Here is a 12738-nt window from a genome sequence, read left to right as displayed (position 1 = left end):
ACATGTTTCATTTCCATTTGTAGATAAAGAATGTAAACTCACTCCAAAGACAAAGGGATGATTGTGTTAAATCACATGGCACTTATTGTTTTGACCCATTGATTTTCATTCTTCATTTCAATTTTCTTGCTAAAGTAAGGAGCTAGCAGTAAACAAAACACATCACGAGTTAGTTGGGTAATTAACATAGCTGGCTAAAAAAAAGTGCTGTAGTCAGCATTTCATAAGGTTTGAGGTGGCACACAAGATGGAGGTAATCAGTTTAATTGGGGAAAGTAGGCTTACATAGTTCTGGATGGAACAAGAGGCCAGTTCCACTCTTGTATTCAGCACCGTAGTAAATGCAGGAAAAGTAATAATGATTGTACAGGCCTAAAGCCAGGGGTAGAGGTGGGGGGTGGGGGGTGAGGGGGGAGGGGGGGTACAAATTCATTAGCAATTTTCTTTGCTCCCTCTAAAGGGCTTAGTGCATTATTCTTTCAAGGGCCCCAGAATTCCAGGCTGCTTGTAATCATTTGATTAAGGGACCGAGCCCTGCTTTAGCAAAAAAGGCTTTCTGATGAGTCGTACTGAAATGTATTTCCCTGGCATAGCGGGTCGGCAGAATGAGCTGACGAGCTGCCGACTCCGATTGTACAATTTCAAATGCAGCTTACCGTTCCGGTAAAGAAGCAACGTTAATCAAAGACACATTCCCTTATTTACATTCCATTCCAAAGACAGATTCCATTATTTACATTCCATTCCAAAGACAGATTCCATTATTTACATTCCATTCCAAAGACAGATTCCATTGTTTTACATTCCATACAGTTTCCATTGTTCACGCAGCCAGTATTTTTTGGGATTATTAATATGGAACTGGTCTTGTATTTATGAGGCTGTCAGTTCAATCACTTGGTGAGGCACTGTTGTAAGATTGCAGTCTTATTCATTCATTCATTCATTCAATTTTATTTGTATAGCGCTTTTTTATAGATAACTGCCACAAAGGCACTTTACAGAGTAGCAAGGTAGGAGGCAGAGCAAATAGAGCAAACACTAGGCCTGAGCCCCAAAATAGCAGCTACATAAGGTAAAATCTCCCAGTGGGGGGGAGAACCCTAAAACGGTGGCTAGTAAAAGCTAATAAATCTCGAGAGGAGCCCGGCTATAGAGGGGGAGCCCGTCCTCCACTGGCCAGCCTGGTGTAAAGTAGCAGTAGAGTGGAATGTAGCAGAAATGCCACAAGGGATCTATCACAGCAAACAAAATGGGTTAAACAGGTAGCAGTTGAGGTGATAGCTACCAGGAATAATAGAAGACCAAATGGTATAGTTCAGTATTGTGCAGTTTAGAGGAGCCCGGGGTGATAGATCTGGAGCGTCCCGGCTGCATCAAGGCATGGGCAGGGGATGAACAGGGCTGAAGCAAATCCATGACCATGGAGCGAGGGTCAGGGCTTGGGCGATCCATGACCACGGAGCCAGGGACAGGGCTGGAGTGATCCCGTGGACTCAGGGCAACGGAAACAGGCTGGAGCGATCTTTGCGCTCAGGGCGAGGCAGGGGTGGGAGTCTCGTGGAAAAAAAATATAAACTGAGAAGTAGAAACAGAGAAGATAAGATTAGGCACTATAAAAGATTGCCGGCACTCTGAGTAAATGTATGTACATGTATGTTTATGTAATGCCGCTATTACGCTAAGCCACCTAGTTAGTGTGACAGCTTCGTAAAGGCCAGCTTGACACTTGAGGATAAGCTACCTACCCAGCCCAAACATCCACATTTAATAGGATAATAATAATAATAATGATAATAATAATAATAATAATAATAATAATAATAATAATATCCTTACATTTGTATAGCACTTTTCAGAATGCTCAAAGTGCTTTACAGTGAAGGGGAACTCACCTCGCCCACCACCAATGTGGTGCAGGGTGTGGTGCAGGATGCAGGATGTAGGAGTATAGGAATGGCTAACTATAGGATTGACTAAAAAGGTAAGTTTTAAGCCTACACTTAAATGGTAAATGGACTGCATTTATATAGCGCTTTTATCCAAAGCGCTTTACAATTGATGCCTCTCATTCGCCAGAGCAGTTAGGGGTTAGGTGTCTTGCTCAAGGACACTTCGACACGCCCAGGATGGGGTTTGAACTGGCAACCATCCGACTGCCAGACAATCGGTCTTACCTCCTGAGCTATGTCGCCCCTTAAAGGCAGAGAGTGTGTCTGAAGCCCACACATACATGGGGAGATTGTTCTATAAGACAGGAGCTCTATGAGAGAAGCCTCTACCACCCATTGTAATTTTAGATAAACATGGAATTTTCTCATAACCAGCATCTTGTGAACTAAGTCATCTTGGAGGAGAGTAAGTAATGAGTAACTCATTAAGATAGTCAGGGGCTAAACCGTTGAAGGCTTTATATGTTAACCGCAAAATCTTATAGTCAATTCTCGATTTGACAAGCAGCCAGTGAAGAGATTTGTGCTCTGGACTGATATTTTCCTGTTTCTTAGTTCTCGTAAAAACCCTATATAGCTGTATTCTGTACAAGTTGGAGACTTCAGGTCCAAGGTGGTGAAACCTGACAATAAAAAGTTGCAGTAATCAAGCCGAGAGGATACAAATGCATGAACCATTTTTTCAGCATCCTGAGAGGGACAACATCTTCCTTAATTTAGATGTGTTCTTCAGATCATTGGTTGTGTAGGATGTTATGTAGTATTTAAATTAAAGATAAACCAGGAACACTGATCCAAATTTAATTTGAGTGCAATACATTTCATTATATGTTACATTTTGAGGCAAAAATGCTGAAAAAGCCCATACATTGTTTATCTACACCATATCAACACCACCAGCAGGCCTTCAGACACATGGACAAAAAAAAATCACCCCACAACATCTCTATAAAGCACAACTGTTATAATAATTATTATATATATATATATAAAGCATTATAAAGCACAGAAATAAACAATAATTGTCGTGCTCAATAAAGCAGAACTATATAATAATAATAATAATAATAATAATAATAACAATAATAATGATAAACACTTGGAAGAGAATTGTGGGAATCTGAGATCATTTGTGTGCCCAAAGTTTACCCGAGCAACCGAAGCCCAGCAGCACAACAGTCTTAAAGAGTCCTTTTCACAAATATCTTTGGCTTTGAAATACTCATCTGCTCTGCTGTTTGTATAATGTGGACACACATTCGGGCAAGGATAAGGATCAGGCAAATGGATATTCAGTTATTAATCCTCTGGGCAGGAAAAAATTAATCCTATTAAGTCTGGGCAGGAAAAACTTTTGTGATTTCGACTGACCAGAACACAAATGAGATTTATCAATCTTTGCTTTTGGTAAATATTTGTTGGCTAACATTTTGTGGTAATAAAAGTGTTTCTTGACAGGTTTCAAGATTTGAAATGTCTTCTATTTTTGTTATAAACAGTATACTGCATTTATAATATATATATCACATAATATAATGGGTAACACTGCTCTCCAGTTATTTCCAGTTTGGACTTACTAATAATACATTCTTAATATACACTGCACACTGCTGACGGTAAAACTGTACTGAGAAATAAACATTGCAGTCAGTTGTCCATCTACTAAGTCCGTCCTCCAAAGAATGATCATTTCATCATCCATCAGGTAGTATTCTCTATTAATTGAAATACAGAATATTAATTAGCTTGGTTCTGCATTTCGTTGACTCACAGCATTGAATTGCGCATTTTAATGTGTAGCAAGCTGGTAGTGTCTGCTGACCTTATTGTACAAGATTGCTTGCTTATTCTTGCAATGAAAGCAAAAAGTACAATTAGGTATGTCCTTTAGTCGTCAGATACCAAGACTAAAATCAGGGCAGCAGACTCTAACCTCTCCTAAACATTATTATTGCTGTTTGATTAATCCGACAGCCAGGTGCATTTTTCCCCTAATTATCAGTATGGACCATCAAATGCAGTTTAATGATGGTATCACACTACTTCATAAAAAGTTTTTTTCCTTTATCTTATCCAATCATGTTCTAGACTCATGTTTTTTTATTGGCTGTCATTTCAATCTTTTGTAGATGGTCTCAGATGGACACGTCAGTGTTTTATTGTGCACTGTAGCTCTATATAAAGCCGGTGCATTTCTACGATCACTGGTCCTGTCAGTAGCAGAGGTACCCTAGGTAAGGCATACAGACTGAGTGGCACTTCCTAAATTTGAAGAAGTCAGTTTGCATATTTGGCACATATTCTTTTATGGGTGTCTTTTCATTAATATTAATTGGTAAACATGGAGGGCACTATACAATGTGCAGAATGCTGTTTAGATACTTAGAACTGTATGTATAGTAAATAGTATCTATATTGTGACATACTTAATAAGAACTCCTCAATTTGCATTCTATTCTATATCCTAGTAAGACAGGATTACCCTGTCACTCCGATGGACAAATCATGTCGATGGTTCCTGAATGAATCATCTATTTGGTTTGGACTATAATTCCTGCCTGAATTGTGCCTTGCCATTGCATCGGTGACAGCAGCTGTCTGTCATCAGCAAGGTGTGTGTCTGTGTGTGTCTGTGTGTGTGTGTGTGTATGTGTGCGTGTGGGTGTGTGCGTGTGTGTGTGTGTGTGTGTGTGAGTGTGTTTGGAGTTGTTTGGCAGGGATGAAAACAAAATGACAGGTAAATATAACATGTTGGCACATCTCTCTTCTTTCATTCAATATAAAAGGAATCCAAGGAGAACCACGGTGTACAGGACAGCCACCATGACCAAGCTGACAGTCTTAGCAGGCAAGTCATTTAAATTTTCACCCATCCACCGACCAGTAAGAACAAGCTCACACCGTTTTCAAACAAAGCGTCAATTTCATTCAACCCAATCCGGGTAAAAATCCATTTGGTAGTTATGAGTCTACCCACAGACCTTGAAAGTTGCTTGATCCACACTATTGTGGTGTGGGCACATAATCACAAAACAATTGTTTTAGCAAACTATTTCAGGTGCTGTGTCACTGCTTAAGAAAAACATGCAAAACGTCATGTACTTCCTGGCTCTTTGTTAACGTCAGTCTTTTGTCTTCTCCTCAGGCGTGCTCCTGGTCGTCTGCCAGTTAGGTAAGTGACATTTATCATTCAGTGCTCTTCCTTGTGGGTTGCTCTAACAAGACTTCGGAGGTACTTAAAAAATGACCCTATCCTCCATCCTCAGGTGCTGCCCTCGAGATGGGGTGCTACTTCACCAACTGGGCCCAGTACAGACCCGGGACCGGAAAATACATGCCCGCTAACGTTGACCCCTTCCTGTGCACCCACCTCCTCTACGCCTTCGCCATGATCAACCACAACAACGAGCTCATCACCTACGAGTGGAACGACGAGACTCTCTACAAGGCCTTCAACGACCTGAAGAACAAGTACGTACTTGTGCACTGCGGACACTCGGAGTGTATGTGAGGAATGTGTGCGGTACTTTGTTGGGAACAGACCTGGGTCAAATACATATTTGTTTTGGATTCAAATGCTTTTCTGTGCTCTGTTGATCTTGTCTGGTGTATTGGAACGAATGAAATCTCAAAAAAAGTGCAAACCCCACTTTCTGGTCATATTGACAGGCTCAATTACAACAGATAAGATCAACAGAGCACAGAAAAGTGTTTGAATCCAAAACGAATACGTACTTGAACCATTTCTGGTTCGGAATATGCCATATACTGCAATGTTTTTTGTGGAATATTACTGTGGGGAATGTGCAATATAAATACCTGCTGTGAGACCAGCAGCAACTCTATTTGTCTAACTACCTATTTATCTGTCTAATGTTTTGAAAATGGGAAAAGTAAGGTCAGGGACATTCATGAAAGGATCCTAAATCTGAAGCCTTTTGCAGAGCAATGAATTTCCTGTGCTGTGTTGAAACAGTAATACAGAGGACAATACAGAGTAAGAAAAAAAGAAAAAGATCAAAGCAACATACTGTAAAACAAAAGTCAATCATGCAGTATTATGAGGATCAATCATAACTGTCAAAAAAGCAGCTGGGCGTTCAAGGCATTGATAAACCAAACATGCAGTTACAGGTCAGTTATGTAACAGGGTAGGGAAAAACATGTCGATCAATGCAGCACAATTTGTGCATATGAAGGTGATAAGGATAACGATACAATTATCTGTGAGGACAGTATCAGGGTCAAAGTCTCCACAGGAACATTGTGTGGGCTAAAACTGAAAAATCACTGCCAAAAAAATATACTGTTAATGTTGGTCATACATTATTACTAACAATGCATGTAAAGCATGTGATTAATATTGAGGTAATAAAACAGAAGCTAACACAGGTGCTCTATGGGAATATAGTATACTGTATTAATAGCCAGCAAGACCAGTTTTCTTCAACCGTTATCTCTTTTTTTCCCCTTCCACTTTAGAAATCCCCACCTGAAAACACTTCTGGCAGTTGGAGGATGGAACTTTGGGTCATCTCGGTAAGTCACACTCATTTTTATAAATCTTTCATCAATCTTTTTAACTCAAGTGTAATTTCATTTTCAGAACACTGCTAACAATTTTGTTTACATTTCTATGGTAACCTACCACACTGTGACTTACTGTCGTAACACAGTAGCTAGAAATTATGACATATTCTTCGAATGTGCTCAATGATAAATATGTTCTTCAACCGTGACTTGAGAGTCACTAAAAGCACAGGAACAGCTCACTTTGGAGGCACTCCAATCAGAAACCATAATTTGAGCTCTTTAAAACTCTCTAAATCCCAACAATAAACATTCCCTCTCATCCCATTCAGTCATTTAAATTATTCACACTTTAATGATATTTAGACCTCATGGGGCCGGTAGGGGACCTTTGTCCTGAACGTCAGGGTGATATTGCTTGATTAGACCCTGCCTCTATGACATGGCTTCCAACCCTCCGTCCAGGTTCTCCATCATGGTGTCTACCCCAGCCAACCGCCAGACGTTCATCCAGTCGTCCATCAAGTTCCTGCGAACGTACGGCTTCGACGGGCTCGACCTGGACTGGGAGTACCCCGGGTCTCGAGGGAGCCCCCCAGAGGACAAGAAGAGATTCACCCTCCTGGTCAAGGTGTGTTGGAAAAAGGCCATCTGCCATCGCCCTCACAGTTTCATTAATGTTGGAGGTTACAAGGGTCACCTAGTATTCCACACATCTGCACAAGTAATGTTATAATTTCACGCTTTCCATCCGGTGAAATGCTTTAAGCAACAATCGAGAATAGTGCCAGGTACCCCTTTCAGGGGTCCTAAGCAGAATTCGATTTGAGGGCCCCCCCCCCCCCAAACCCAACATTATAAATGATAAGGGGGGCTGGTCTGGGCCCTAAGCAGCTACTTGTGCAATTCAGTGTGTTGGACTAGCTCTCGTTCAGGACCACAAAGCCAGAAAGCGATGTTCTTGCTGACGGCTAACACGTTCTCTGGAAACGCAGGAGCTCCTGGAGGGGTACGAGGCGGAAGGAAAGGCTACCGGACGCCCCAGGCTGATGCTGTCAGCAGCGGTGTCTGCTGGGAAAGGGACCATCGACGCCGGCTACGAGATCGCTGAAGTCGGAAAGTAAGAATCAGCGATCTGTTTGCCAACGCTAATATCAATCGCAAAAAAAAATTACATGTATAATTCCCACCTCACGTGTGAGCGGCTGAAGAGAAAGGCTTTTCACTGGTTAACAGAACCGATGAGGTCTCAGTTAGCGGGTAGCCAAACACATTTCGTCTCCATTTTGGGATTTGTGTGTAGTTTTCAAGGCCTTTGACATGTAATAGCTGGTCTCAGGTCAGCGTTTGCATGGTCTTTGAATATAATTTGTTGTGGAGCAACAAATTATATTCAAAGACCATGCAAACGCTGACCTGAGACCAGCTATTACATGTCAAAGGCCTTGAAAACTACACACAAAGCAGTGGACAGTTTGTCTGCCGTCAGCAGGGCAAGAAGACAAATGCATTCGCGTTTAAAATACACTAAGGAGGTTCAATGATGAAGCAAAACCCAATGAAAATGCTAAGATGAATACACCAAGTGCTGATTAATTACTTTTCCTCCACAACACCCTATTAGATATAATGTTAAATGAGAGCTTCAAGCTAAATGCCCTGAATTCTGTTACAGTTCATATACTACCAGTGCCCTCTCCACACAATAAAATACTTGAATTCAAAGAGTCGTGAATGAAGGACCATCCTGTGGTCATTTTAACCAAAGTAGGTAAATTATAAACAGGCACAGTGAGTCGTGTTTATGCGATTTCTTGACTCGGTGCTTACAGCAGTATGTTGTAGCATGAGTGTGGCACAGTGGGTAAGGAACTGCGCTTGTAACCGAAAGGTCGCAGGTTCGATTCCCGGATAAGGACACTGCCGTTGTACCCTTGAGCAAGGTACTTAACCTGCATTGCTTCAGTATATTTCCAGCTGTATAAATGGATACAATGTAAAATGCTATGTAAAAAGTTGTGTAAGTCGCTCTGGATGAGAGCGTCTGCTAAATGCCTGTAATGTAATGTAATGTTCTGACAGTGAATTCAGGTCACCTTTTTCAGACAAAGAGGCACTATCGCCTCAAGGCTCTCGGGCGAAGTAGTGGGTTTCACTTTTAGTCACCTAACACACACAGAGGGCGTGAGAATCACTAAGTGAGAGAAGGGTGTGCCAGGGAATTTAGCCATGGGCAGTTCCATGGATACTGAACTAGACAACACGGAGGTGGGTTCTGCAATAACATTTACCGGAAAAGAGCAAAAACATCTCGCATTTATTGAATGGGTAATTCAAAGAGGCCACTGTGAGTTTTAAATGGATAATGGTTATTGGGCAGTTCTGTAAACTGGTCTGTATAGTGTGTTAAAAATGCCACTGAACTTATTTAACTTGTGTCAGCCACTAGATTTTGAAATATTGAAATTTCTTTAAACATTTTTTGAGAATAGCCGGTCTGCATGACAATGGAAGAAATGATTAACAAAACCAAGTGCTTAACCATGGTTACATAGATCAAGGGTTTACCATTTTAAGAGTTTTAATAAAATAGTTTTGTTTTTTGGATGTTTTTTTTTTTTTTTTTTTTTTTTTCAAAATCGAATCAAAAGTCAGGTGGCACGGTGATGCAGTGGGTAGCACTGTCGCCTCACAGCAGGAAGGTCGTGGATTCAAATCTCGGCTTGGGGCCTTTCTGTGTTGCATGTGAACAGCGCCGTTTGCATATTTTTAGGTACCTGGACTTCATCAATGTGATGACGTACGACTTCCACGGGGCCTGGGAGCAGGTCACCGGGCACAACAGCCCCCTGTACGTTGGGGCTCACGACCAAGGGGACTTCAAGTACTTCAACATTGTAAGCACAAATAAGTCAAATAATGGCCATAAAGAATAAATCCAGGTGGCATTTTTTTTTTTTTTTACAAAAAAACATGCTAAATGTAGGGCTGATATGTCTGTTCTCAGAGACCATGAGAACATTACATCTCTCTCTCTCTCTCTCTCTCTCACTCTCTCTCTCTCTCTCTCCCTCTCTCTCCTTCTGCCTCTCTCTCTCTCTCTCTCTCTCTCTCACTCTCTCTCTCTCTCACAATACACCAACTAACTGTTGGCACAAAGTATGTGGTGTATTGAGAGAGATGTTTGTGTGTTAAATGAAGAGGAGATGGCGATGTGTTTAGATTAACTGTGGTGGTTGGGCATTGTATTGAGTTTCTTTTTGTGTTGTTTTTTTTTTTTTGGGGGGGGGGTGGGTGTTGGGTAGGGTATGGGTTGTGGGTTTGTAAATAGGTGGTTTGGATAGGTTTTAATGTAGTTGTGGAGAAAGCTGTGTGTTCCAATAAAGGAACAACAAGTTTTAAAAAAAGTCTTTCCCTCTCCCTCTCTCCATCTCTCTCTCCCTCTCTCAGGACTTTGCCATGAGGTACTGGAGGGACAATGGCGTCCCCAGCGAGAAGCTCAGGATGGGCTTTGCCACCTACGGCCGCACGTTCCGCCTCACATCGACGGCGTCCAATGGGGTCGGAGCTCCAGTGTCCGGCGCTGGCTCTCCCGGGTCCTACACACGGGAGGCCGGCTTCTGGGCATACTACGAGGTGGGCACTGGATTGGTCAGCCGCAGCCAATGGCTACGCTGAGCTGTTTGAAAGACCTAGGCTGTCAAAAAGCTGATTGGGTAACATATATATATATCCTTTATTTAACCAGGTAAAAGTCTCATTGAGATTAAAACCTCTTTTTCAAGAGTGACCTGGCCAAGACAGCAGCATAAACATTGTTACAACAATAACACAAGAATACGAACAGACAAATACAACTCTCATACAATACAAATAACGTGTGATGTGAATGTGAAATGTGAAAATCTGTTGTGTATCCCATGGGGGCAGCATCGCTGTCTGCTGCGGGGTCACTCTTGCACCCTGCCCATCGAAGTGAAAAGCTCTCTCCGGGCTAAAGGCTGACTCGTTCTGTCTTTTCAGATCTGCACTTTCCTCCAAGGCGCCAATATGCAATGGATTGCTGACCAGAAAGTTCCTTATGCCTCCAAGGGAAATGAGTGGGTGGGATTTGACACGCAGGAGAGTTATGAAACCAAGGTACCTTGTCTACAGTTACGATGATGATGATGATGATGATGGTGATGATGATGATGATGATGATGGTAATAAAACTCCTGTTCTCCTGTTTCACTCTAAAATCTCCTGCCTTTCAGGTTCGTTACCTGAAGGACATGAAGTATGGAGGCGCCTTTGTGTGGGCCCTGGACCTGGATGACTTTGAAGGACAGTTCTGTGGGCAAGGACATCATCCACTTATGGGCCACCTACGCAAGCTCCTGGATATTGGTACACACTCTGATGCTAATCTGAATACATACTCTGAGTACATACTCTGACACTAATTTGAGTACATACTCTGAGGTTAATCTGAGTACATACTTTGACACTAATTTGAGTACATACTCTGAGTACATACTCTGAAGCTAATCTGAGTACATACTAAGAGGCTAGTCTAAGAACATACTCTGAGGCTAATCTGAGTACATACTTTGACACTAATCTGAGTGCATACTCTGAGGATAATCTGATTACATACTAAGAGGCTAGTCTAAGAACATACTAAGAGGCTAATTCGGGGCACATACTCAGAGGCTTGTCTGAGTACATACTCTGAGGTTAATCTGACTACATACTCTGAGGTTAATTCTGAGTACATACTCTGAGGCTAATTCTGAGTACATACTCTGAGGCTAATTTTGAGTACATACTCTGAGGCTAATTCTGAGTACATATGAAGGTAATCTTCTCTTGTCTGCTGCGAACAATATTTTAAAACACTCCAATATACTTGAATGTTTTGGAGCGATTTTGTGAATTCAAAGGAGAGAATAAAATCAGGAAATGATTGAAATTTCTTGAAATTACATTCCACACAATGGAAAACGAACTTATTCATGGAAGAGTAAACAAAAACTTCACCGGTTGAGCATATTGCTCAAAAAGCAAAATTCTGCATTAACAACAACAACAATAATAATAATTAATAACAATGATAATAATTTCATTTTTTTAACAGAACTGCCACCCATCACGACCCCAGAGCCTGGTCCCCCAACTGAAAAACCGCCAACTGAAAAGCCTGACCCGCCGACTGAAAAGCCTGACCCGCCAACCGAAAACCCGCCAACTCCACCCCCTCCCCCCACCGTCACCCCTGACTCAGGTTTCTGCGCTGGCAAGCCCGACGGTATCTATGCCAACCCGAAGGACCCCACCCAGTTCTACGAGTGCGCGGGGGGCAAGAGCTTCCTCAAACGCTGTGGCGACGGCACCGTTTTCGACGACAGCTGCAAGTGCTGCTCCTGGCCCAAGCCCCCATTTATTACCTCCTAGCTCACAGCATTAGCCAGGGGCCTGACCAACCTGTGAGGCCCTCTGGAGACAGACAGCGAAACCGCACATTCTCATAATTGTTTTCTTGCACTAAAACCAGGTAAGATGCTTTGTGTAAATACAACACACAAAAAAAAAATGTATTAAAAAAAATATTGAAATAATTGCAAAGCGCTCTTATAATGCTGTAAATGGGAGGAATGCACGCCCAAATGTGAATGTGGTGCAAATCAGTGGGGAGCAAACGTTCAAAAATAAGGAGAATTACACACACTCTTGCCCTGATAAAGGCAAATAGGGCTCCGACACTGCTTGTGTTCCTCAAAATAAACGAAGGAGCCGAGTCAGTAATCTTATTTTTGAATGTTAGGTTTTGTGGAGAAGGCTGATTCCTTGCGTACTCTTTCCATTCTTTCTGAGCTCATAAAATAAAAATGCATTTCTGCGTCATTACAAGTTCCCGTTTCTTTCGCCTTGTTGTGTCTACCGTTTTTTTTTTTTTGTTTGTTTTTTTTTTTGTAACACATCTCACACAAATGCTGGATGCTAAATTTAGCCCTTAAGCTGAATGTCTTCGAGTTTAGTGTGACAAGGCCATTGTACGTCCCACACGCATCCACCACGGGCCATCGGAACGTATCAGATTGGTCTCAACATACCAGCTCTGGATAGATGTAGAGTGGAGCTGAGTGTCAAATTGCATGGAAAACACCATCATTTCACATGAGATGGGCCCACACGTGGAGGCAGAATGTGGAAGTTCAGGAAAAGCTTGAAAATATTTAACTCCTTTGACTCCAAAGAATATCTATTGTTTCAA

The 12738-nt window shown here is 41.9% G+C and overlaps 2 protein-coding genes across 2 annotated transcripts in view; both read left to right on the top strand.

Annotated features, from left to right (window-relative positions):
- The window catches only part of LOC118210867 (acidic mammalian chitinase-like), a 7162-nt gene extending 7146 nt beyond the window's left edge, over positions 1 to 16 (top strand). Inside the window, exon 12 of the mRNA XM_035387335.1 lies at positions 1 to 16. This exon is cut by the window's left edge and continues 725 nt beyond it. The gene's annotated coding sequence lies outside the window, so the exon portion shown is untranslated.
- Positions 17 to 4147: 4131 nt separating this feature from the next.
- Positions 4148 to 12374, top strand: LOC118210838 (acidic mammalian chitinase-like). The gene is made up of 12 exons (XM_035387293.1): positions 4148 to 4186; positions 4739 to 4800; positions 5098 to 5124; positions 5219 to 5423; positions 6435 to 6491; positions 6948 to 7113; positions 7478 to 7602; positions 9256 to 9379; positions 9933 to 10118; positions 10506 to 10622; positions 10739 to 10871; positions 11602 to 12374. Exons 2-12 carry the CDS (start codon positions 4776 to 4778, stop codon positions 11916 to 11918), a joined length of 1482 nt encoding a protein of 493 aa, XP_035243184.1. The 5' UTR covers positions 4148 to 4186; positions 4739 to 4775; the 3' UTR covers positions 11919 to 12374.
- The last annotated feature ends 364 nt before the right edge of the window (positions 12375 to 12738 follow it).

The sequence above is a fragment of the Anguilla anguilla genome, chromosome 13, assembly GCF_013347855.1.
Source record: "Anguilla anguilla isolate fAngAng1 chromosome 13, fAngAng1.pri, whole genome shotgun sequence".
Taxonomy (NCBI): domain Eukaryota; kingdom Metazoa; phylum Chordata; class Actinopteri; order Anguilliformes; family Anguillidae; genus Anguilla; species Anguilla anguilla.
This window is presented reverse-complemented; position numbering and strand designations above follow the sequence as displayed.